Source organism: Urocampus carinirostris, chromosome 12, assembly GCF_059441175.1.
Source record: "Urocampus carinirostris isolate Australia breed hairy pipefish chromosome 12, RoL_Ucar_1.0, whole genome shotgun sequence".
NCBI classification, from domain to species: domain Eukaryota; kingdom Metazoa; phylum Chordata; class Actinopteri; order Syngnathiformes; family Syngnathidae; genus Urocampus; species Urocampus carinirostris.
The window spans coordinates 5,368,143-5,394,977 of record NC_142360.1 but is presented as its reverse complement, the minus strand read 5'-3'; the positions used below and the strand labels follow the sequence as shown (position 1 = coordinate 5,394,977).

The following is a 26,835-nucleotide window of genomic DNA, read 5'->3' as shown; positions in this document are numbered from 1 at the left end:
GCATTACAAGCCAAAAGAAAGGCTCTCAATGAATAAGAGACTTTTGTTAAAACTTCACACGGCTGGATTTTGAAGGTTGTATTATAAAATAAGGCTGACATATCGGAAGACCATTGCTGAGAAAATACTGATATGAAATAATACATTCTTATGAATACAGCACATAAATACTTCATTTAAATATGTGGATAAATATGATGTGCTGCTGATTAAATGATAAAACTAATATAGCTGAAAACTCATGCGACTGTGACAACATACTCATTGACACATTTTAATAATCCAACACAAGCTACCTACCTCCATTTAGCTAGCTTTCGTGATCGCTTGAAGCTCCCTACATCCATCTATCCATCCAGTTATCCGTAAATCTGCTTAGCTGTTTTGCTATCTGTGATTAGCAAGCTAACTGCATCAATTTAGCTAGATTGAAACTCTCACTAGCCAGTTGAAATGAAATGAAATGATCTGCATTTATATAGCGCTTTTCAAGTCAATGACTTCCCAAAGCGCTTTACATTGTGCTTCACATTTCCCAATAGCGGCCGTGATCTGTGCAGCCATGTAAGGCGCTAACCTGCTTATTGGGGGTAATTGGGGGTTCAATGTCTTACCCAAGGACACTTCGACATGTAACACGGACAAGCCGGGATTCGAACTGGGATCCCTTAATCCTAAAACGATCGCTCTACCTCCTGAGCTACTGCCGTCCATGTATCAGCTTAGCTTTCTTGCCATCTATGGTTAGCATGCTAACTACCTTAATTTAGCTAGTTTTGACCAAGATTGAAACTCCATCCATCCATATATCTGTTCAGCTATGTTGCTTGCTGTGGTTAGCAAGCTAGCTACCAACGCTATTTCATCCTAACAGAAAAGGGGATGGACTTTAATGATGAAATCAAAGAGACCAAACAAGAACTAAACGCTTTGGCGGAAATAAAGAGCAAAGGCATCATAATAAGAAGCAGAGAAAGAGAAATAGAAGAAGGGGAAAAATGTACACGCTATTTTTAAAAAAAAATTATGAGCAAAAATAAGGGGCTTTTTAAACTTCAAAACGAAAACGGGCAAATAACAATGGAAAGTAGCGAAATAACCAAATTAGTCGAAGACTACTACAAAAAATTATTTGAAAAGAAAGAAACACATGAGAATGAAATGGGGCATGTATTAGATCATATTTCAAGATCAGTGCGTCAAGACCCCTTTTTACCATCGGACTTTACCCAAGACCAACTGAATGATTGCATATGACTATGAAAAAAGGCAAATCACCCGGGGAGGACGGACTCAACCTCGAATTTTACCGGACTTTTGGGGATAATTTAGCACCAGATCTGATTACTGTTTTTAACGAATTTTCCAGTCGAGACAATATGCCAGACAGTTTCAGAATAGGGATAGTTACTCTATTGCACAAAAAAGGAGACAAAATTGACTTAAAAAACTGGCGACCCATAACGCTTTTAAACGTGGACTGTAAAATTTTCAGCAAGCTTCTAGCAACACGAATGTCTGTAGTCTTGGGAGACTTTGTTGATCCAGACCAAACCTGTGCCATCGTGGGAAGGAAGATCAGCGACAGTCTCATGCTGATCCGTGACACCATTTGTTATGCGAAAGACAGAAACATGCGACTAGCGGTCCTAAACCTAGACTTTGAAAAAGCCTTTGATTGAGTCTCGCATCAATACCTCTTCAGGGTATTGCAAAAATGTGGTTTTCCCCAAAAATACATCAAGTGGGTGGGACTGCTATACCGAGACATCTACAGCAAATTCATGATTAACGGGAATTTATCGGAAGCAATCGAGATCAACTGCGGTGTACGTCAAGGTTGCCCTATGTCTCCCCTTCTCTATGTTCTTTGCATTGAACCTTTGGCACAAATGTTAAGAAAAGATAGATTTGTCGAAGGGATCAATATCCCAGGAAGTGGGGGACCAATTACCAAGTGTGTTTTGTACATGGATGATTTTAATATTTTATGTACTGACCGCGCATCTGTTGGAAGAGCCCTTGACTTGACTGACCTGTTTGGGAGGGCGTCTGGGTCAAGGCTAAATAGAGAAAAATCACAAGTGAAGTTTTATGGAACGTGGAAAGAGACAGAAAAGGCAGGACTCCCGCTGACGGTGTTAAAGACAGACCAGAAAATCCTAGGGATAAAATTCAATGCGGATGGAGGAGGGGAGACCAACTGGGATGACGTGACAAGGAAAGTTAAGCAAAGACTTGTTTTTTGGTCACTAAGAAAACTGACAATAGAGGGGAAGGTCCTAATCATCAAAGCGATCATCCTCCCAATGCTATTGTCAATCAGTTTAGTTTTTATGCCCAAAAGAAACGTGCTGTTACAACTGGACCGCTTTGTCTGGGGCTCAAAGTGGGAAAGGATAAAAAGAGTACAATGAAAAAGAAAAAGGAAAAAGGGGGGAAAGGAGTGCCTGACCTCCAGCTTTTCCTGGGAAGCAAATATGTCTCTCTCCACTTCCAAAACGCTGTGGGCCCACCCAACAACCCGAAAAGTCAAGCGATGACCCGGTTTTGGATGGGCTCATATTTGCGGAAGCTAAAGCTTGTACCAAACAATCGTTTGATTCCAGTTTAATTTAACTTGCCACCAACACATCTCTTTAATCGGGATTTTTTAAAGAAGTTTGATTTGGAAACACAAGAATGTCACACTTTACAAAACCACAGGGCCCTTATTGCTATTGTGCAAAAGCGAGCAACAGTAAGCCCTGTGCGGGGGCTTGCGTTTGGCGAACCTACAACGGTTTGGAGCAACGTGAATCATCCTGCCCTCCCAAACAGACTACGAGACCTACCTACAGACTCACTCGCTCATTCACACCTACATGAACTATCTATCCTACCAATGTTATTTTGATTTAAAAAAATCATAGATTTAGAAATTCGTATTTATTTTACATAGTGGAATCCCTTACCTAAAAGTCACTGCTGTGTGTCTGGCATCTTGCTGCTCTGTGGTCTCTGGCACTGGTTTTCATTTGCATTAGACAATACAGTTCCATCAATAGGGCAAATATTGTACATTGGATGTGTTCAAATTACAAAACTGTTATTTTAATTGTTCCAAATATTGTTTCTTATTTTTTTCAAACATTTGTGTAAAATAAAGAAAAAAATACATTCTTCATTTTGAATATTTGTAAATGTTATGATTTATTTTAATGTTTTCTAATACATAAAAGGAGCCATAATATATGCCCCCTGCCATATCAGATAATTTTACAGTATTTCTTTTTTTTTTTTTCATTTTTACTTTCATTTAAAAAAATATGTTAAGATAAGAAAATAAAGCTGAATTGTCTTGTAAGAATTAATTAATTGTGTTTTATGTATTTTTATGTCCTTACTTTAAAGAAACTCCTTTGTGAAATTTGATTATTTATTTTATGAAATGATCTGCATTTATATAGCACTTTTCAAGTTAATGACTTCCCAAAGCGCTTTACAATCTGCTTCACATTTCCCAATAGCGGCCGTGCAGCCATGTAAGGCACTAACCTGCTTATTGGGGGCATTAGGGATTCAGTGTCTTACCCAAGGACACTTCGACATGTAACACGGAGGAGCCAGGATCCGAACTGCAATCTCTTGATCCCAAGACGAGCGCTCTACCTCTACCTGAGCTACTGCCGCCCCAAGACACATTTTAAGAAACATCCATTGCTTAAAATGAGAATAATTTTAGTTATGTTTATCATTTTTTATTGTTTTGAAATTTAACACTAAATGACTTTGTATTGTATTGTTTCCCAAAGTAGGAAAATATTTACTTCAAATGATTGTTATTTTAATTATATTTATTATTTTTTATTATTTTGAAATATAATACCTGTTGTCCCTAGGTGTGAATGAGCGAGCGAGTTGTCTGTCCCTGTGTGCCCTGCGATTGGCTGGCAACCAGTTCAGTGTGTCCCCTGCCCACTGTCCGATGATTGCTGGGATGGGCTCCAGCACCCCCGCGGCCCTACTGAGGATAAGCGGTGCAACTAATGAGATGATGATGAGATAATACCTGATGAGTTTCTATTTTCATTATTTTTTAAGACATCTTAAAATAAAATAAGAATATTACTTAAAATGGGGAAAAAAATACCAGGAGAAGCTTCCTGTTTAGGCTAATATTAGCATAGCATTGGTAGGAAGCTACCTGTTAGCTTGTTTTGCTATACGCTCACCAGCTTCAGCAACACTCTATATCAGGGGTCACCATTTTGGTGCTTGTGGACACCTTAAGAACAGCGGACCAGACCTGAAAGTAGCTCATTGTGATTTCCTCAGAAATTTGATTTCTAACTCCAATGATAAATAATTGACATAATCAGTGTCTTTAACTGCGTTGTTTAAAAATTATTTCAAAGACATTTTAGTGGTGACTGGGCCTATTTTATCCCTACTTTTTAATTACAATTTAGTAATAACATAGTAATAACACAGTAATAACATGATAACTTAAGTATTTGTTAATGTTGGCCCACTTACTCAAATGTTAACTTAAAAACAGTTGAACTTGCCTGATGTGTGATTTTCTCCCTTTTCAGTCAAACACGTCCTTCAACCGCGACGTGGTGAAGGCCGGCACAGGCAGACGTTTCCTGGGCGGCCTCCTTGACGACACGTCCTACTGCTACACCCTGGAGGTTTCTTTCTCCAGCTACATGACCTCAGGCGCTACAGCTCCTGTAGCCTACACCGAAGAGACTTGTATCCTTTTCGTTTCACCGTGACCTTCCTTTTGTGCCCGCTAATTAGCCGTTGTCGCAAAACCACAAGGCTCTTGCGCTCTAATTTGCGCCGAAATTAACCCTAAACCTAAACCATCGCGCGTTGGTTTACATTGAATTAAATCTAAGCACTAACGTTATCCCAAAGTGAAAACACAAAATTTGGTATGATACGTTAATTTGAGGCCCAAATCCTAGTTTTAAACTTTTTCAGAAACCCTAAATGTTGTCTAAAACCCTCATTTGAAGCCCAAATCCTAGTTTTAAACCCTAAATTCAGTTTAAACTTCTAAATTGAGGCCCAACCCTTAGTTATGAACCAACGAAAAGGCCCAAATTTATTTTGAGAATCAATTCCTAGTTTTAACCCCTTTTGAAAACCCTAGATACATTTTAAACCCTGGTTTGAGTCAAGTCAAGTCAAGTCATGTTTATTTGTATAACCCTCAATCATAAAGAGTCCCAAAGGGCTATACAGATTATTGCAAACCACAGACTATTATGACACCATCCCCTGATCTAAAACCTACATGAGGGCAAGGAAAAACTTCAACACGAGGAAAATGAAGAAACCTTGAGAAGGGATAGCATGTGAGGTAATCTCCCTTCCAGGATGACCAGGCAACTGTAGTTTCAAACCCTAGTGTGAAACCCTAAATTCCGTTTGAAACTCTAATAATAGGGCCAATTCGTAGTATTAAACCCTTTTTGAAAATCATTAATTTCGCTTGAAACCCTAATTTGATGCTCAAACCCTAGTTTTAAATCCATTTGGAAACCCTAAATACAATTTAAAGCCCTAATTTGAGTCCACAACCGTAGTTTTAAACCTTAATGGGAAATCCTAAATTCAGTTCAAAGCCATAATTTGAGGTCCAAATCCTAATTTCTAACCCTTTTGACTACCCTGAATTCAGTTTAAAACCCTAATTTCAAACCCAAACTCTTGTCTTGAACCCTTTTGGAAACCTAAATGCTGATTAAAACCCTAATTTTGTGAACGCTCCCTACAAAATAAGCCACTTGGCGCTTTTTGGGAGTTAAAACAGGGGGCTGATAGCGTGTTATTGATTTGGTTGACAAAAGCTGGCTCAGGTGACGGTTGTAACAATAGAAGAATGAGACAAAAGAGAAAAAACAAGACGGCGCTCGAACGCAGCGCGCCTCAGATGAAGGTCGCTTTCGTTTTAATGGGCGCAGATAGGAGGAGGAAGTTTTTGCTTCGGAATGACCTTCTCCAGACTTGAGTGCTGAGATCTTGGCAAGAGGACTGATAAGATATGTGGTTAAGTGGTCCTGTTGCTTAGTCCTGGATGGGGTCCTAGTGCCCTCTAGTGCCAGGTTGGGTCCTCCTTTTTCCTCATATTTTTGTTACTACAGTGTTTTATTTTAGTATTTTTAGCACTCTTTTATTTCCAAGCATGTTGTAACAAACATAACATCACACAATTCAAGGGACAGTGTGTATTCTTTGCACAGCCCTGTGGTAAAAAAAAAACCTTCAGCCATTTAAAAAATATATATATACTGTATGTTTATATGTTTGAATAATAAGAAAAATTGCATGAACTATCATACAAGTCTACATTGTATTTTAATTACTTGTAGGTGGAGGAACGTGTTTGTACATAACACAGTGGTGTCAAACAGGCGGCCTAGAGGCCGGATCAGGCCCGCTGAGGGATTGATGCGGCCCGAGGGCCGAATCAGGCCCGCTGAGAGATTAAATCCAGCCCGCGAGACAACGCTAAGGGAAGCGCAGGAGAAAAACGAGCTCCAGGTTGAAATATGTCCACTTGATGTTGCCTAAGCCATGTGCCTCTCACATTGTATTTATTTCTCCCTCTGTCTTTCTCTCACTCTCTCTCTCCTCCCTTTTTTTCTCACTCTCTACCTCTCTCTCTTTCACTCTCTCTCTCTGTCTTTCTTTTCCTCTTTCTTTGTTCCTTTTTTCCCTTTCTGTCTCTTTTCTCTCTCTCTCTTGCTACCCCTTCTCTCTTTCTCCCCTTCTCTCTTTCTCTCGTTCTATTTCTCTTTCGATTTCTTTCTTTCTTTCTCTTTTCCCCGCTCACTGTTTCTCTATTTATCTCTTTTGTTCCTTACATTTTCTTTCTTTCTCTTTTCTGTCTCTCTTTCTCCCTTTCTCTCCTTCTTTGTCCATCTCTCCCTATTTTCTCTCCCTCTCTTTCTCTCATTTCCTTTTCTCATTTTTTCTTTCTCTCTAATCTACTGTTTGTTCTATAGTGTGGCCCCCGAGTTAAAATGAGTTTGACACCCCTGACATAACATGAGCCTCACCTAGAGGGAACTGACATAATTAGGCACATAGGGGTCACCAAAGTGGGTCTCAGGGTCACCAGGTATCCCCCTAAGAACAACTGAGTAGCCACAGACCAGTTCTGAAAAAATCCCACCATTGGGATTTTCTGGGAACTTTGATTTCTATCTGGCATGAGAAATCATTAACAACAATTAGTATCATGAAATACATGATCAATTCTTCTTCTTTTTGAATTAGCCTATAATTTATGTATGTAAATAATCCTTCTGTAGCATTTTACAACACTGATGTTTTATTGGTCAATTGAGCCTATTTTAACCCTACTGATGATTACAACCTGCTAATAACATCATAGTAACATAGTAATAACAAGGTCATAACATGGCACGTTATTTTACAATAATCAGTAACAAAAAGATGCATGTTTGTGAAAATGTTTACCTGAAAATGGGAACTACGCTGTTTGTTTTCATGTTGATTATACAAAGGAGCTAAATCTTCCATACTTAATTTTGTATTTTTGTATTGTCTTAAACTGTGCACCAGTGACTTTTATTTTAAGTAAAATAACATGAGCCTGGGTTTCCTCGCTGTTCTCTGGTTGATCAATGGAAGTCCACAAATCTTACTAGAGGGGTACCTGCCTTTGGCAACATCCAGTGGACCTATTTTAAACTGCAAGTCGTTGTTTGATGCGATGCAGCTAAATTTTTCTCTCGTGCTTCTGAGCATTGTCTGGCGGGCCACATAAAATGAACTGGCAGGCCACACTTGGCCCGTGGGCCAAGAGTTTGGCGAGATTTTTATGGTTGATTGAGTTTATTTACTGTACTGGAGTATAACAAAATCAGGCACAATTTCAAGACTAGGTACCCTACTTTTATCATTGAAGACAACCTGGTAATAACATAATGGTAATATAGTAATAATTGTTGTTTTAATATTGCATATAAATCTGGTAAGACAGTGGTCGAAAACAGGCAGCTCTGTAGCCACATGCAACTATTTGGCCCTCCCTAGTGGCTCATTGGCACTTTTTCAAAATTGTTTGATAATGGACAATTATGGTTATGACTCGAACTGATTGATTCTCAACGTTTTCCAATGAATATAAGTATATGTACAGTATATGTTGCCTTACTTATAAGGCTTATCTGAAGCTTTTGATTTTTTGTGGCTCCAAAGTTGTTTTCTTTTCTTTTTTGGGTGTTGGTCTAATATGACTCTTTCAACATTTTGGGTTGCTAACCCCTGTGAGGCCTTCACGGAAATCTGTACAAAAAAGAAGCTCTCAATTTATTGAAAATTATATATATTTTTGCTTAGCAAAGCATTTGCTACATGAAGTTTTTCCGATGGTTTCATTCTTCTGAGTCATACTTTAAAAATCCTTTGTGAGAGATTTCGGTTCTTCTCCATCTGGACTCGAGGTCAAATTGGCAAAGAAATCTGAAGCCAGTGGGTGGACCTCCCGCTCCTTTTTTATTTTCCAGTCAACTCTACGTTTAAAAAGAGGACGGTAACAATGAGGCAGGGTTTGCAGTGGTGGGCAAGGCCAGGTGGACCCCGGTGCAAAATAAAGATTGGGGTCAGACGGGTTGAAGGAAGAGACCGTGTCGCTTTTTCCGCCTCCGTGCTTTGCTCGATGGAGCGTACAAATCATCAACGGAGACCTTTCGCACCTCCTGGCTCACCTTTCTTCTTTTTCACATTTCCCACAATCCCTTGCCAGTGCTGGGCGCTTTACAGTCTCTAGGTACTCCATTTCAAAAGTAATTACGTTACTGACACCTACATGTGGCGAATGATTTTGAAAGTAACTATCTAGCTACAAATTTCCCTATGTTATACCAGGGATGTCAAACTCAGTTTGACTTTGGGGCCAGATCCAGACTTTTTGTTTTCATGCGTGTTCAGTAAAAGAATGCCATCTTAAAATTTTTAGCTTACCGTAGGTTTTGATTTGCATGCTTTATGTTATTTGATTTTGCCTACTTTAGTAGCCTACTCTACCCGCGACCCTACTGAGGACAAGCGGCGCAGCTAATGAGATGAGATGAAATGATCTGCATTTATATAGCGCTTTTCAAGTCAATGACTTCCCAAAGAGCTTTACAATGTGCTCCACATTTCCCAATAGCAGCCTTGTATTGCAGCCATGTAAGACGCTAACCTGCTTATTGGGGGTATTAGGGGTTCAGTGTCTTACCCAAGGACACTTCGACATGTAACACGGACGAGCCAGGATTCGAACTGGGATCCCTTGATCCCAAGACGAGCGCTCTACCTCCTGTAGCCTACTCTACATATTATAATCATGGATGCTAAGGGATATTTCTAAGTATAACACATTTACTCACAAACAATGGGGAAAAATGATTTTCTGTTTGGCATTGAATGTGTTAACTGGCTTATTTTACCAGTTTAGGAATTGCAGTTTTAAACCTGAACCAACTCACCACACTATACAAACGTAAGTGGGACCTATGAAAAGTATTTAATGTTTCCTTAAATGTTGTACTGGTTAGAAATAAATCAAAAAAGAAATACGAAAATAATGTTTTAGCATGACCAATAAGATTGGAGTTCATCGGATCAAACAACTAGGCTCGGCCTACTAAATTTTAGAGGCCAAAGAGAGTACTTGGTTTGCATTTATTAAGAAAAATGATAACTTTTGATTTTACCTAATTGGAAATTTAAGGCGGGCTGGATTAAATCAACCCAGGTCCAGCCCGCGGGCTGTATGTTTGACATTGCTGGTAAATACTCACATTTAAGCCAACCCCCTTAAACTGCTTGAAAATGGCAACATAACCAAATGTGCAATCTTGAGAGGTGCCAAACTAACACAGGCGAGACACTCCATATCCATTTTGTTTCTGGTCTTTAAACCATTCGAAGAGTTTAGGTAATGTCCAAGACTTTGTCTCTTTTCCCTCCAGGCATGTTGTATTGCAAATATAATTTTACAAGTAAAAAAAAAACAAATTTAGCACTCTTTTACCGTATATTCTGTGCTCATGTTTTCCCCGTTAATTTTGTTGCTCCTGTATAAGCCATACGCTGTCCTCACACGCTGCCTACAATTCACTACTGGTGAGACACAACCAAATATACGCATATAAACTGACCGCCCTATTTCAGTATTTTATTTCATAACTGTAGATACCGGTTTGATGTAATGAATACCGTAGGGAGAATATCAAGGAGAAAGTAAGCATTCTCTTACTCTGTGCTTGAGAATACGCCACTGTAATTGTATTCAGTTGTACAGTATGTCACAAAAGTGAGTACACCCCTCACATTTCTGTAATAATGTTTAATTGAACAACACTGAAGAAACATCACTTTGAGACAATAAAAGGTAGTCTGTGTAAAGATTATATAGCAGTGTAAATTTATTTCTACCCTCATAAAACTCAAAATGTAGCCGTTAGTAGCTAGACCCCTGGTAACAAAGGTGAATACACCCTTAAGTAAAAGTCCCTGAAGTTCAACATTTTGTGTGGCCACCATGATTTTGCAGAACCACTTTAATCCTCCTGGCCATGGATTTCACTAGAGCCTCACAAATTGCCACTGGAATGTTCTTCCACTCCTCCATGACAACACAACTGAGGTGGGGGGTGATTCAAGATCTTGTGCTTCTCCACCTTCTGCTTGAGGATGCCCCAAAGATGTTCTATTGGATTTAGTTCCGGATACCTGCTGGGCTAGTCCATTCCCTTAACCCTTAGCACATTTCGAAAAGCCTTGTTCGAGTGTATTTGGGGTCATTGTCAGGCTGGAAAATTGCCCTGCGACCCAGTTTCTGGAGATCATTCTCTGCTTCAGTATTTCACAGTACATCCCTGAGTTTGTGTGTCCCTCCATGAAATGCAACCCCCCAATTCTGGTTGCACTCATGCTCTCCCAAACCATGACACTCTCAACACCATGCTTGACTGTAGGCACAACACAAACATGTTTGTACTCCACACCTGGTTGCCGCCACACATGCTTCACACCATCTGAGCTAAATAAATAGATATTTGTCTCATCAGACCAGCAATACTTACATACTTCTGTTTGTTGTGTCAAAGAGATGTTTCTTCAGTGATGTTCCATTAGACTTTATAATGAAATATCTGCAGAAATGTGAGACGTGTACTCACTTTTGAGACATACTGTACTTTGTAGGTAGATATGAACATGTCCACCCTTGCTGGCAGATTGAGGGCTGTTACTTTGTGAAGGAGAAAAAAATGGGGAAGAAGACATATGACATAAGTTTAAACTTTAGGAGACACTCAAAATATAGCAAAAATACATCAATGGATTAGGAATTTACAGGGAGGACCAGGGCAAGTGATTTCAGATAAAAAACAGTCCATCCATTCCTAAAACTCTGCTCCGAGTACCCTCTTTTTATAAAATCTTAGGGGTTTACAAAATAACAGATTAGCCCTAAAGGGTGTGGTAATCAAAGAACAGCTACAGGATTGGTCGATAACAACAACGATGCATAACCAACAGTGAGTCCAAATAGAAACTGGCATCCCATGAAATCCTTTGCACTCAAATCGTAACAAACGTATCACATACTCCATGTTTGCTTTTGGAAAACATCGAATAACTCACCATGTTTGAATGACAGTTGAGTTACACAATGTCGTTAACAACGTGTTACAGTACTTGCTACCGCGGACGCATTTCCTTTGTAACGCGTTACTCCCAACCGTGCTCCCGGACCACCTTTCTTCTTTCCCACAATCCCCTGCAGACAAAACTCAAGGAATAAATAATCACCACTTATGTTGCTACTTCACTGTCCTCCTTGAAAAGCGTTTTTGGGGACTTTTTTTGAAAGTGTGTGTATGTTCCACTCATGTCCTCCTCCAGTCTGTCCTTTCCTCTCGTCTCATCAGCCAGAACATAACAGCTCATTATATCATCTCGTCAAGCTGAGAATCCTCTTCAGCGAAACAGCGGGGACAACCTCCATGCTGTCTGCCTTCTTTGTCCTCTAATCATCCGCTACCTGCATGTGTGGATGTGTCTGTGTATGTCCTCTTACGTTAACGTCCACGTAAAGTAAACCCGGTGCTCTCGTATCCCACCGATGATGAAAAACACGTTTGATGAGATAGAAAATGACTGAAAAACAAGCAATGGCGTGCAACTACAGTCCGTGGCTTTTGAATTTGGCCCACTCAACAAAAAAACTACTGCAAATGTAATATTTTTTGGGTGCCACTTTTGTCCCCAGTGTCCCTTTTATCATATGATCAGAAATCGTGCATCCAGATAATAAAAGTGAACCACTCTACAACTTGGACATCAAGTCTTATAATTAAAAAAAATCAACACATAAACAAAAAACGGGTACAGTTGACTATAGGGATGCGTTCTGAGTTGGGAATCGTAAGGTGAAATAGCTAATGCCATGGGTAAAAACAATAAAATGTATATAGATATGAAACATTAGGGGCAGCACGGCGGCGCAGTGGTAAGCGCTTGTGCGGCACAGTTCATGTCATGGGAACCTGTCGTGGGTTCAAATCCCACTCCAGACTTCCTGTGCGGAGTTTGTTTGTTCTCCCCGTGCTTGCGTGGGTTTCCTCCGGGCACTCCGGTTTCCTCCCACGTTCCAAAAACATGCATTTCAGGTGAATTGGCTGGTCCAAATTGTCCCTAGGTGTGAATAAGCGAATGAGTTGTCTGTCCCTGTGTGCCCTGGCAACCAGTTGAGGGTGTCCCCTGCCCACTGCCCGGAGATAGCTGGGATGGGCTCCAGCCCCCCCGCGACCCTAATGAGGATAAGCGGTACTGCTGATGAGATTAGATGAGATGAGATGAAACATTAGTAATGATATACTGTATAGCAAGTACTACTTATACGAACGATATGTGTATATGATTAAACATGATTATAAATGAATGTACATGAAAAGTAAAAATTTTGGATTTTTTTACCTTTGGCGTGACTTGAGCTGGTGGAGTGGAGTTAGTGGGTGGATGCAGAGGGCGGAGGAGATGACTCTGTCTTTAATCGCCTCTTAAATCTTAATAAATATCCCAATTGTCGATTGATTATGTCCATATTCTTTTCCTGGTTCTTCTTCATATTTCTTATCTCAAGATTCGATTCGTTTCCATGGTCATCATGTTTTTGCTTCTCCATTTAGCATCACTTCAAGACCCATCGTGAATAAATACTGTACAAAGAAAAATCATTGTACTGCTGTAACTTGCAAAGCACATTAGACTCTGAATTGAACGAAGAGAGAATGAGGCATTGTGGATGGGAGGTCAGCAAATAACGTCTTGGAATCTTATATAATGTAGATCAATGGTAGACAAGTGTCTTAGATACTTATCAGGTACATAACAGTTTTGGGGCATTCAAAAGAATTATTGATGTTGTATGGTGGGGACAATGCTGTAACGAAGGACCACATCCTATTCCACATAGTAACGTAAATATAAGATTGGGACTTTATCAAGCCGGAAGACGGAAATACCGATTCTGCCCTACTTACGAACGAGATAGGTTCCGGACGATCGTTTGTAAATCGATTTTTTTTTCGTAAGTTGCTTCAGTGCTATATTTTGGATGTTTAAGGTTTAAATAAGTATGTTTAAGGCTTGTATAAGTAAACGGTATTGTTTTGTACTAAAAAGTAAACATTTCATAAAATAATATGCTCTATAAAGATAAATAAATTGAAGTTTAACTCACTTATGGAAGATGGGCTTCATTAGTTAGGCTACTTCCTCCTCCGTGGTAAAAAGTGGCCGAAAAAGGCGCATCTAGCTTTCTTATTCCACTTTTATTTCAAAAGAAACGTCTCGCCTCTTATTTACACTTTACACCAACCATATTGAATGGATGCACCAGATATTAAACAACAAAAATATCAAAGTTCTGAGCACGCTGGAGATCGGTATAGAACAGGGGTGTCACCTAATTTGAACTCAGGGGGGCACATGATAGAACAAACATTCTCTTGGGGGCCTGACTAGTAGATGAGAGAGAAAGAAATAAGAGGGAGAGAAAAAGAGAGGGTGGGACAAAGAAAGAGAGAGAGAGAATGTGAGAAACAAAAGAGATAAAAAGAGAAATAGTAAGAAAGAAAGAAAGAAAGATATCCAAAGAGAAATAGAAAGGCAGGGCAGTTACTGGTGATTTAACAGGGTTTTGGTTGAATTTCATAACCTTGGAACGGTTTAATCCTGTTTCAATTAAATTCAAGGGAAAAACCTGTTTCCATTTACAACGGTTTCATTATACAACGTCACCACCGGAACCAATTAAATTCGTAAAGTGAGGTACCACCAGAGGTAGGTAGAGTCGCCAAACATTTTACCCAAGTAAAAGTACTGTTACTTCAGGATAATATTACTCAAGTAGAAGTAAAACTAGTCATCCAAATACTTACTTGAACAAAAGTTCAAAAATACTCGGTGAAAAAACGACTCAAGTACTGAGTAACTGTAGCAACGTTGTATTTATTTATTTATTTATTTTTAAACAACCAACCAGATCATCAAATTATCAAAGTCCATCCAATCGGCAAAAAAAATACATTTAATTTAAAAGTGGATTAGAATAATGAACGTGAATTCAAGTGCTTTAAACAATAAAATAAAAATTGTAAAAAATATTTTAAATAAATTAAGCAGATGAAGCACTAAGTAGCAGATTCAAAGCCCCAATACTTATCTTAACAGGCTTTGCAAGCAGAACAACAAGCTAGCCCGTGAACTCGAACAAAGGATACATTGAATATTGTAGCTGGTGTTTTGTAGCCTTTTTAAGGGCAACATGCTTTTGAAGTGAGGCCAGGGGTGCTTCTCCCCTTTTATGTTTACATAGTCGGTATTGCTAAGCGACATTTTCCCCCGCTGAAGTTGAATAGGGTCACGTGACGAGGCTGCTACGTTTGAAACATGGTAGAGCCTGGCACAGTTCTGCATCAAAATAAATGCGCCTTAGCGGAGACAGACAGACGCGTGATTATGTGGGGGGGATTTATAAGTAATGACTTCAATGTTGCCTAATATAGCGGTGTAAAAGTAACGTTTTTTTCTTTACAAATTTACAAAAGTAAAATAATAATAATAATAATTTCCTTTGTATTGTCATTCTTTGTAACAATGTACACAGAACGAAATGTCGATACACCTGACCCGTTGTAGCGGGTCGATGCAGCCGCAGCCAGAGGGCGCCGCCATTATACCAATTAGGTATGTCTCGGTCGAGGCGCGAACCAGCGACCTCCCAGTCTCAAAGCGGGCACACTACAAAGCACAGGGATTTAAAAATATTCGTAGAAGTACAAACTTTCCCAGATTTTACTCAAGTAAATATAGCAGAGTCAATGTACAGCATTACTACCCACCTCTGGGTATCTGATTACCACTGAGCCTTTTCCCCCATCCCAGCACGATTCTCACGCATGGCTAAAATCGTCTACGCTTTGTTGCTAGCTAACGGAAGCGTAGCATATTTGCCTCTCAGATATATCATTTGCATAGCTGTCACTGGGCGTCATGTGCGGCGATGCGCAGCGCGTTTCGGCAGCAGCTCGGTTATTTTGCGGCTTCCTGCGGTGGCGCCATGCCCGCGTGACTGTCGGCTGACGCAAACACACAACACACTCCCCTGGCAAGGACAACACCATTAAAATCTTCTGCACTTTAGATTTGGGCTTCAAAGTCAAACCAGGGACACACCCGATTCAATCGTTTGCAACATTTATTTTGGAAAACTTTTGAAGCATGGCGCCAGCAAAAACGCTTCCAAACGATGAACGTGGGTGTATCCCCATCAGGTTTTTACCATCTGAGTTACTTTTTAAGCGCACAATATGAAAAACAAATCTCTATTTGATCCGCGTGAAAGCTTATGAGGCATGAATAACAAATCCGATAATCCAGTGGAACCCCGGGTTACGGCGTCCTCATCTGACGATGATTTTATGTTATGGTGAAGACCAAAGAGGTCCACTGTTGGAGCAATCATTAGAAAATGGAAGAAGCTAAACATGCCGGTCAACCTCAATCGGAGTGGAGCTCCATGCAAGATATCACCTCGTGGGGTCTCAATGATTGTGAGAAAGTTGAGGAATCAGCCCCAAACTACACGACAGGAGTTGGTCAATGACCTGGAAAGAGCTGGGACCACCGTTTCCAAGGTTATTGTTGTTGAAATCATGCATGGCAAGAAAGGGTCCCCTGCCTAAACTAGCACATGTCAAGGCCCGCCTTAAGTTTGCATATGACCTTTTGGATGATACAGAAGAGTCATGGAAGAAGGTTTTGTGGTCAGATGAGAGCAAAATACACTTCTGGGTCATAATTCGACTAAGCGCATTTGGAGGAAGAAGAATGAAGAATACAATCCAAAAAACACCATCCTTACTCTGAAGCATGGGGGTGGTAGCATCATGTGGCGTTTTTCTGCACTTGGGACAGGACGAGTGCACTGCATTAAAGAGAAGATGACTGGGGCCGTGTATTGTGAGGTTTTGAGCACAACCTCCTTCCCTCAGTCAGAGCATTTGACGACCTGATGCTCACAGCCAGGAAAACAAACGAGTGGCTCCGTAAGAAGCATATCAAGGTTCTTGCATGGCCCAGCCAGTCTCCAGATCCGAACCTAATCAAAAATCTTTGGAGGGAACTTGAACTCCGTGTTTCTCAGCGACAGTCCAGAAATCTGACTGATCAAGAGAAGATCTGTGTGGAGGAGTGGGCCAAGATCCCTCCCGCAGTGTGTGCAAACCTGGTGAAAAACTACAGGAAACGTTTGACCTCTGTAATAGCAAACAAAGGCTACTGTACCAGATATTAACATTCATTTTCTCAGGTGTTCAAATACTTAGTTGCAGCTGTATCAGACAAATAAATCATTAAAAAAATCATGCATTGTGATTTCTGTATTTTTCCTTATTAGTTTATCTCTCTCACAGTGGACATGCACCTACGATGAAAATGTCAGACCCTTCCATGATTTCTAAGTGGGAGAAATAGCAAAATATCAGGGTCTTCAAATACTTATTTTCTTCACTGTAAGTATATTAGGACAAACCAAAATCCCAGTACTGTATTGCTTTGGCTCTCTCTTGTGGTATTGTGGCGTACTTTTTTTTCAATCAATTTATTGATTGCTAAAGTTAGCATCTTAAGTTTTCTCAAGTCTTCAATCTCCGTTGCTCATTACGGACAACAAGATTCCTTTTGTGTTTCGATAAATACTCTTCTTGTGTGTCACTGCCGGGACAACGAGTGTCATGGACGTAGGGGACGAACGGATGTTAAATGCCGTCCAATAGGGGGACGACATTGTCCTTGTCTGTCTGCCAGGACAACGAAGGGGGCTAAACGTCCCGGTGAGGGCAAAACGGCATCTGTAAACAAGTGGCAACGCTCTCGTCCGTCTCATCGACACGCTAGCAGCCACGCGACCTTGAGCCGTGACAATGACCCTCCATCGATTGGACACGACAATACTCTTGGGCGTGTCCTCCTTGACGGGTGACCGTATTAGGGACACATCAGAATGAGACGGAAAACTAAGTTGTGGGGATGCAGCTCAGTAGCCTAGATGGTAAGGCGCCCGCTTTGAGACTGGGAGGTTCGGGTTCGCGCCCCGGCCGAGTCATTCCTAAGACTTAAAAAGTGGTCGGCGGCGCCCTCTGTTGGCTGCGGCTGCATCGGCTCGCTACAACGGGTCAGGTGCAATCGACATTTCGTTCTGTGTACATTGTTACACAGAATGACAATACAAGGAAATTATTATTATTATTATTATTATTAAGTGAATGGAATGTGAAATAATGGCGATTTTTTTTTTGTCAGTTTGTGTGCTTTGATTGATGGACTTTGTGAGGCTCCTTCTGTTAGACATCTTGTGGCCACCAGGGTGCAGAATAGACAGAAGACATACCCGCCGTCTGTGTTATCAGTCTGTATAATTGTTCATTTCTGTTTATTTTTTATTCTGTGCCCCTCTCTGATTTTCTATCCTTCTCTCTCCCTCTCTCTCTCTCTCTCTCTCTCTTTCGCTCTCTCTCTCTCTCCCTCCTTTTTTTGTTTACATATTTCTCCTCTTTTCTCTCTTCCATCTCTGCCCCTTACTCTCACTCTTTCTTCTATTATTCTTCTCTTTTATTCCGTTTCTCTCTTTCTCTCTCAAACTTTCTGTCCCCACTGACTTCATTTCTCTCTTCTATTTCTGGCCCTTCCTCTCACCCCTTCTTTTCTCTTTCTCCTATCTCTGTCTCTCTTTTCTCTCTCTCTCTCTCTTTGTACCTCTTCCTCCATGTTGTCCTTCTCTGTTTCTCTTTTTCTCACTTTTTCTCTCTCTCACTTCTCTCACTCTCTATCTTTATCTCATTCTCTTTCCTTTACTCTCTCTCTGTCTCTCTTTCTCTCATTTTCTTTATTTCTCTTTCTCTGTTCCTCTCCTAGTGTCTTTCCCTATCTATTTTTCCTTCTCTCTTAGTTTTGGTCAATCTCTATCTCTCCCATCTTTCCTGTCCTCCGCCTATCCCCCTTTCTTTCTTTCTTTCTTTCTTTCTTTCTTTCTTTCTTTATCTCTTCTTACTTGGCCTATACCTTTTTCTCATTTTATGTCTCTTTCACTTGCTGTAGCCCCCTCTCTCACTCAATCTATCCCCCCTTTCTACCTTCTTGTCTGTCTTCTTGCCCTCTCCTTTCTTTAACTTGCTCCATCGTCCCCCTATATTGCTCTCTCTCTCTTCCTAGCTTTCACCCTCCCCTTGTCCCTTTTCTCTCTGTCTTCCTCACCTTTACCCTCATTTTCTCCTTCCCTGTTTTAAATCTATCCTTCCTTTTCTGATTTGCTCTCCCATTTCTCTCTCTCTCTCTCTCTCTCTCTCTCTCTCTCTCTCTCTCTCTCTCTCTCTCTCTCTCTCCTTGTTACGCTTCTCACTCTCTCCTTGTCTGTTTTGTTCTCCCTTTCGTTTGCCGCCCCCTCTCGCTCGCACTCTCTCTCTTGCTTTCTCTCTAAATAACGTCCCCGCGTGCGAACCCTCGGTGTCCCCCAGGCCGACGGATGGCCAAACCTCCACCAAGTCTCCAATTATCGCCCCCCCTTTCCCGTACCTTCCACCTATCTTCCTCCCCTATCGCAGGAAGTTCTCCTACAGAAACCGAGCGTCCATCACGGAACTTCCCGTAATGGACGGCGAGTCGTGACAAGCCAAGCTGAGTGGCCATCTGCTCAAGGTGGGGTCGGAGGGATATTTTTGTCGCCGAGCTCGCATAGTGAAAAAAAAAGAAAAATCGGGACTGCCGCCCAGTTCCACTGATGCGAAAGAAATATGGGTGGAAAGGTGTTAACAGGGAAATTGTGCAAATATTTCCGGGCTCATATGTGACTTGGAATGGACAAGTTTCTTTACCAGGTATCGAGATGTGTGCTGATACCAACCTTCTTTAAAATATAGTTACTTTTTAAAAGCTGATGTAGTAAAACATATTTCATTGGCTTTTACATTGAACACAAATTGAGAAGTCAAACTTGTCTACACACCGCCCCTTTAAGAAAATATCTCTGCCCAAACTTTCTTACTTTAATTTCTTCTTCTACTCCTTTCCTCTTTATTTTCTTTCATTCATGTTTCTTTTCGCTGTCTCCTTCACTCGTTACCTCTCTTCACTCCTCTCTATTCCTATCTTTTTCTCTCACTCAGTCCCTCCCTCTCTCTGTTTCTCTGTCACTTGCTCTATTACTCCCTTTCTACTCGGTCTTTTTTTGCTGTATCCTGTCTTTCACTTGCATTAGCTCTTTGCTCTGTCTCTCTCGCTCTTTTAATTGTACTCTTCTCTCTCTCTCTTTCTACCTTTCTCTCTCTCCGGCCATCCTCTCTGTTTGCCTTGCTCTCTTGCTCTGTCCCTTTTGTATTTTTGCTCTATCCTTTCTTTCACTTGCATGGTCTTGCTCTACACCTCCATCTCTTTTTCGCTCACTTCATCTTTCCCTCATACTCATTGTCTTTTATGCTTTTTCCTTTCTTTCACTTGCTCCATTGCTTCTCTTTCTTTATCTTTCTCTCTCTCTCTCCCTCTCTCCATCCCTTCCTCTTTCTGTTGATTTCACTTGCACTATTCCACCCTCTCCGCATTTTTTCTATTCTTTCTCTCCTTTTTCTGTAAAGCGAAAAATCTACTCAAAATATATTTTTGAAAATTCTAAAAGTATGAAAAAGAACTGAAACGTATTAAATAGTAGGAATATGAACGGTAATATACAGAGTGTACTGAAAAGGGACCCCAAAAAGTAGTGAAATGTATAATAAAACCTGGGAATTGAGTGTGTGAACATATGCGACATCTAGCGGACATATTTAAAACCACAGGTAAATGTTTTGACATGATGCGCCTCATTTTTCTTGAGCTTCGGGTGGCGCAATTTTGTTTGCCAGTATATCCCGTGAATTTTCTTTCCTTTTTTGTTCATTAAGATGGCGTTGGTGGTTCATCATTACGTGACAAGGATTTGTAGTTGAGTCTGAGAGTAACTTTAATGTCTTTGACTTCTGAAGACCCTCGTAAACTTCAATGTTCTGTGCACCTTACTGTGTCTTACCCCCTGTCTGTCTTTCATTCACTCGATTCCTACCTCTTCCTTGTCTTTTTTTCTCTCTCCTTTTTTCACGTGCTCTATCTCCCTTTCTCACTGCCTTCTCTCTCTTTCTTTTTCTCTCTTTCCCACTCTCTCCCTCATGCATCCCCTCTCCCTCTCTTCATTTATTTTTCTTTATCCCCTCTCTCTCTCTCCCTCTCTCCCATGGGTTTAAATAACTCCATCAGGTGTCGCAAACGTGTTGCCACACTTAATTCCCAGGCTCTCTAATACTTTTCACGACTTTTCTGTCCTTTTCCTTGCCGTTTTCGTACTTTTCCGTACTCTGTATATTTTCATAGTTTTACATGCTATTCAGCACTTTTCATACTTTTCAGTTATTTTTCATACATTTCAGCATTTTTAGAACTTTAAGAAAAACTCTCTCACTTTTCTTCCCCCTCCCGCTGTATCTTTTGCCCACTCTATCCTTCCTTGTAGAGAAAGAAAACGAGAAGAAGGAGTCTCTTCTCATTCTTTTTTTTTTTGAGAAGGAGTCTCTTAACATTTTCTTTCTGTACACACTGCACCCTAAGGAAATATCTAAACACACACCCTTGAGGCAAATGTATACAACCTGACTCTAAGGAAATGTCTACACGCTGCCACTTCAAGAAAACAGATCATATTTGTCAAATACTTGAAAAAGTTCTTCCGTCCGACAAATGTAAACCAGCCCCTCCAAAAATTTGTTTCGATCAAACAGACGGATGATCTGCCGGACATCACCGACGAGGTAACGGCAGCAAGGAGACAAACGGCATGTCGGCATAGATCCATCACGAAGGATGGACACAAGGAAACATCAGAGAGCCAGGAGATAAACTATTCAGGGTTTTCCATTAGTCTGGCGTCCACGTGAGGACGATAGGAACCGAGATGGAATGGCGAAGGCCCCGCCTCGGGCACCGATGCCCTCTGCGTTGCGGGTATTGTCTTTATTTATCTACGTTCCCCCGACGTGACTGGAGAAGCGCTGGTCTTTGTGCGCTTCGCTACTTCTTCATTATCTCCATCTGATTGCCGTCATTACTTGGCCCACAAGCCTAATGATCCCGGACCGAGCGACAACACTCGTTGGCCCTCAGCCCTTTTTGGAGAAGCGAAGCAGTTATTGATGTGTTTTCCCAATGTATCGAGGCACGCCGACGTGTGCGCTCGCCCATGAATCCAATGTAGGTCCGGCCTCGGAAGTAATTGCTAATGTTTGATTCATAGCGCCGTCGTATAGTTAGTTAGCGTTTTACGTCGCTTAATCCTGGATGTGCCGCGTTCCCCTGAGATTTACGGCGCTCGCTCTTTATTGATGTGACAGAGGTAGCGTGGGGTTCGGGCGGGGTGTCGAAAATCTATGCGGGATGTGCTGTTTTGAATATGTAATACAGATAAACAGCTGTAATTACCTGATAATTGCTGTCTGAGATGTTTCCAGGGTTTATCATTGTACAGTATATCAAAGCGTGAACATTAGCATCACCATGATCAATTGTGGTTGGAGAAGCGCATCACACAAACCAAGAAACAAAAAAAGATTAATTTGAATGAAATGAATTGGTTGTCAAGACCAGAACGAAGACCGGACCCACATGCGTTGCTTTTCTCACAAGTTTTATTGGAAGACAGAGTAAGGGTTGCGCCCACGAGCCGGTGAGTGCTGGACACGCGAAGCAGGTCGCTCTGAACGCGGAAGTGGATCTTCCGTGTCGAGCGATGACAGTGGCGGGAACGGAAAAACGTGTAAGTAGCCGGGAAAGGAGAGCCAAAACGTGGTCGGATCGTAAGCGAGTCGTAAGCCAGGAAAGGAGAGTAGACGTGGTCGGGGACAAAAGAGGTCGAAAACCGGGACGGGAGAGTAGCCATGGTCAGGGTAAAAAACGGGTCAAAGCCGGGGGACAGACAGGAGCAAAAAACAGGTGGGAGTCAGGGTCAAAAAAACTTGCCTAGTTATAACTGAGGTTCGCAGACAGACTGACAAAAGGGGACAGATAGGAGTAGGTTTAAATCGGGACAGAGAGGCAATCAGAGTCCGAGGCAGTTGGCGCCAAAGGAGCGGGCACAGGTGATGCATATCGGTAATCATGACATTGGTATCCAGGTTCATTATTGAAAGCAGAGTTAGATCGGTGAACTATTTGAAGGAATGAATGAAACTTTTATTTCGAACATAACAAAAGCAAAAACAACACAATAAATCAAAAAAAGAAAATAAAACACACAATATTATTGTACATGTCCGAAAGGGAGTAGGAAGAAGCATATGCTTATTAAATCCTACCCCTTTGACTTCATTAATAATAATGTCTCACAGTTAGCTCGTCTGTCTATTTACAGTACATGTAAAAAAGAACTCATGAATGTACATATTTACATTGGCTCTGGGATACACAGTCTCCTTATTATCACCATCATCACTACTTCCATTACTTTTTTACCATTACCATTATTGCTATTTCCATACATTTTCAGCATATTGTACAATTGGAGTATCTATTATTACAACATAGTTCTCTTGGGTGCTCATGGTAAAACTGACTGCTGTGTTGTGTTGTGCGGCATACAAGTATCTTTGTACCTGCTACTTTAGGGGGTCCGCCCCCAGGCATCAGGAACACCATTCTTGAGTGTCCTGATCCGTGCATTAAAAAGACAAGGTACGGGAGCTTGAGCCAGATGCCTCCAGAATCAAGTTCCCACTTGTCGGCCCTAACTCGGACATGTGAAGAATATGTCTGTTTTGTGTTCTTTAAAAAAAAAAAATACTCTTTTTTTTTTTTTTTTTTTTTTTCAGAACATGTCCGCCGGCACCTCAGCTGTTCTCGGGCACCAAGTTGGAGACCCCTCTTTTAAAGCAAGGGTGTCAAAAAAAAGGGCCATATGGTAAAAAAAAGAAAAAAAAAGTAAGACATGTGGAAACAAAAAAGAAAAGAGTACAAAAATTACTGAAGTATGAAAATGTACTTAATATTACTGGAAAGACTGAAAAAGTACAAAAACTAGTGAAAAGTATGAACAAGTACTGAAAATTGTTGAATAAAAAAAGTTTAAATGTAAAAAAGTTACAAATGTACTGGAAAAGTATTTAAAGTTCTAGAAGTATGACTACCCCTTTTCGAACATGTTATGTGACATTATTCTGTTGTTGACTCATTGTTTTTGTCCTGTTTTTATTTTTATGTTCGAAATAAAAGTTTTCATTCATTCATTCATTCATTCAAGTATCCAAATGTATTGAAAAGCATTGAAAAGTATGACAAACAACTGAAATGTATGAAAAAGTACTCAAAAGTATGAAAATAGAGAAAAAGTATTGAGAAGTACAAAAAAAAAACTAAAATGTAAAGATTACAAAACATACTCAAAAATATATCTATTTTTTAAACTTATAAAAGTACTAAAACGTATAAAATAGAACTGAAAAGTTTGAAAGCATAGAAAAAGTACTGAGAAGTACAACAGTTGTCTCAGGGGTTAATAGTGCTTCATAAAATACACACTGCAATAAAAGTACGGTAATATGCAATGTAGGGGGTGTGGTTAATGGGGGCCTTTACTCCGCCGGGTGGAGTTAAAGAGCCTCATGGCATGAGGAAGAAAAGATCTCTTCAGTCTGTCCGTGGTACAAGTCAAATGTATTGTTTGGCCCGCTCCAGCTTGAGGGCTATATATTTGACAAGCCTTGTCTACAGAAAAAGAACAATGAGTTTACCAGGGTCTTCAGACGTCAAAGACATTAAAGCTACTCTCGGCCTCGACTACAAATCCCTGCCACACCAACTACAATTAATGAACGAAACAGGAAAGAAAAGACGGGATACGTCGGAAAACAAAACATTCCACTTGAAAAAAACATGAAAGATGTTGGAAAGCTAACTAATTCTAACTGGACAAAATACTAAATGTAAATGTTTGCATTTATACAGTGCTTTTCAAGTCAGCTCCCGAAGCGCTTTACAATCTGCTTCACACTTACCCATTCGCCGATAGCAGTGATAGCCATGCAAAGCGCCTACCCCCTTATCAGGGGTTCAGTGTTTTGTCCAAGGACACTTCAATATTTAACTCAGAGGGGCCGGGAATTGAACCTGCGACCTCTCGATTCCAAGACACCATTACAATCACTTTTGTGGTCCCTCTGGTGTGACTTCCTTTAGCTCAGCATCAAAACTTGAACAGCATCCCCGTTTTTGTTTACGATCCCTACGCCATATATACCGCTTCGTAAGTGGGTTGGCCACCCACAGAGATCCCGTGGTCCATTAAATATCTTTTAGGATATCAATGGTGGCATAGATTTTGCCCAAAAAGTCGTAATTCCGACCCAGTCTCAAATGTATAAGTTCTTTGGGACTGTAGGCATTATTGGCCAAGCAAGTGTCCAGAAGTGAAAGAAAAATAGACAAAAGAACAGTAATAAATAGAAAAGTAGCCGGAGAGCCGTTAGCTACCATGGCATCACAATGTGAAATGTATATTCTAAAGAACCCAGGAAATATACTCACACTGAATAAAACAACAATGTTTCATCACCAACAAGGTGTAAGACAACAAAACAAAAAAGATGACGCAACGAAAATTCTGAAACGTGGACAGAACAACAATGAGAGTGTCATGAGTACGATACTATGAAATATAATTTAGGCACACAAATGTAGGGATATTTCTATCTTTAATTTTGAAAATCATTAGGATTGAAACAAATGAGTCTTAATGCAATCAGTAAACAAATTAGCCTCTCTGTGTTGCTGGTGCTCCACCGTGAATCTTTTTTTTTTCTCTGAAGGATGCTCGAATTTCGTACACTGATAAAAAAATTAGATTACGTTATTACTTTGAGTTCTTTGAGTTCAGATATGAATTAGTAATCCCAAGAAAATGGATTCAATGAACCAGGACGAATTAAGAATTAATGATTGGGAGGGAAAGGTGCCGAGATTATGGGAGTTTGACGCTGAAAGTCTGGTAGTAACGAGCACAAGAAGAAAGTTTCCCGCTTTAATGCTAGCCGATTTGGGGGGATTCCCTTGTACAGAAAAAAATGCTCATTCCCAAAAACCACCAAACATGGTGTTAAATCTGATACTGTCCTCTTACTTGTTGTTGCGGAGAGATTTGGTCTCGTGCTCCATATGGTCACAACGTCTGGCCCATATACTGATCTCAAGGCCGCAGTGCAGGCCAGCACGGACGTTTGGCGTGGCCACGTGCGAGACCAACCAACCAGCCAGGTAGAAGAAAAGAGAGAGGCTATTGCTCAGCCAATTCATTCTTATGTGGACCAGTGACGCTCGACCAGATCATGCCTCTAGATAGATAGATAGATAGATAGATAGATAGATAGATAGATAGATAGATAGATAGATAGATAGATAGATAGATAGATAGATAGATAGATAGATAGATAGATAGATAGATAGATAGATAGATAGATAGATAGATAGATAGATAGATAGATAGATAGATAGATAGATAGATAGATAGATAGATACTTTATTCATCCCCGCAGGGAAATTCACATTTCCAGCAACATCCCTTCGCTGAGAACAATACAACAATAAAGCAAAAGGAATACAATATACAAATACCCAATGTGACGTGCTAATACCCACTGTAGCGTGTTGTATAGAGTATTTGACCGCAGCTTTTTCAGTGCCCGTCTCTCTGCTACTGTTGTCAGGCTATGGCCGTGGTCTTAGATATCTGATACTTGCAGTATCAGGTGACAGTGTTTGAAATTGCTAAACTTGTTAGAAAACCAAATAAGTGAGAAATGTACGTAATGTTCTGTACTTAAGAATGCCCCTCCAATCGACATAATTATGTACGGTGAGAACATTTATTTATCAATACATTGCCTTGGATGTTTTAATTACATTCAAAACTTCATGTTATTCGATTTCATTATGGTACATGGTGAGTTACTACGACCGGGAACAGTCCAAAAGGGGACACAGTCGTTCCATCCATTCCAAAGCGAGCCACCCGAAACAAAGAAGGTGTAAGTCATTTTTGTGCTGGGCTTATATGCTCTACACTAACTAGATCTATATTTGGTATAATAATTATAGATCGGTTTCTTTTTGTCTTGAGATATTTACCAGATTTTTATAGTCTCATGTTTTTAAAGCTTCACATAAAGATTTTTTCAAAAGTCCTTG

At 40.5% G+C, this 26,835-nt stretch overlaps 1 protein-coding gene across 2 annotated transcripts in view; it reads left to right on the top strand.

The window, feature by feature from the left end:
- Positions 1–26,835, top strand: part of agbl4 (AGBL carboxypeptidase 4) — a 599,711-nt gene that overhangs the window by 569,132 nt on the left and 3,744 nt on the right. For both annotated transcript variants that reach the window (XM_088349263.1, XM_088349262.1), the window contains one exon: positions 4,578–4,740. In XM_088349263.1, the coding sequence (XP_088205389.1) occupies positions 4,578–4,740 (163 nt within the window). The remainder of the gene's footprint in view (positions 1–4,577; positions 4,741–26,835) is intronic.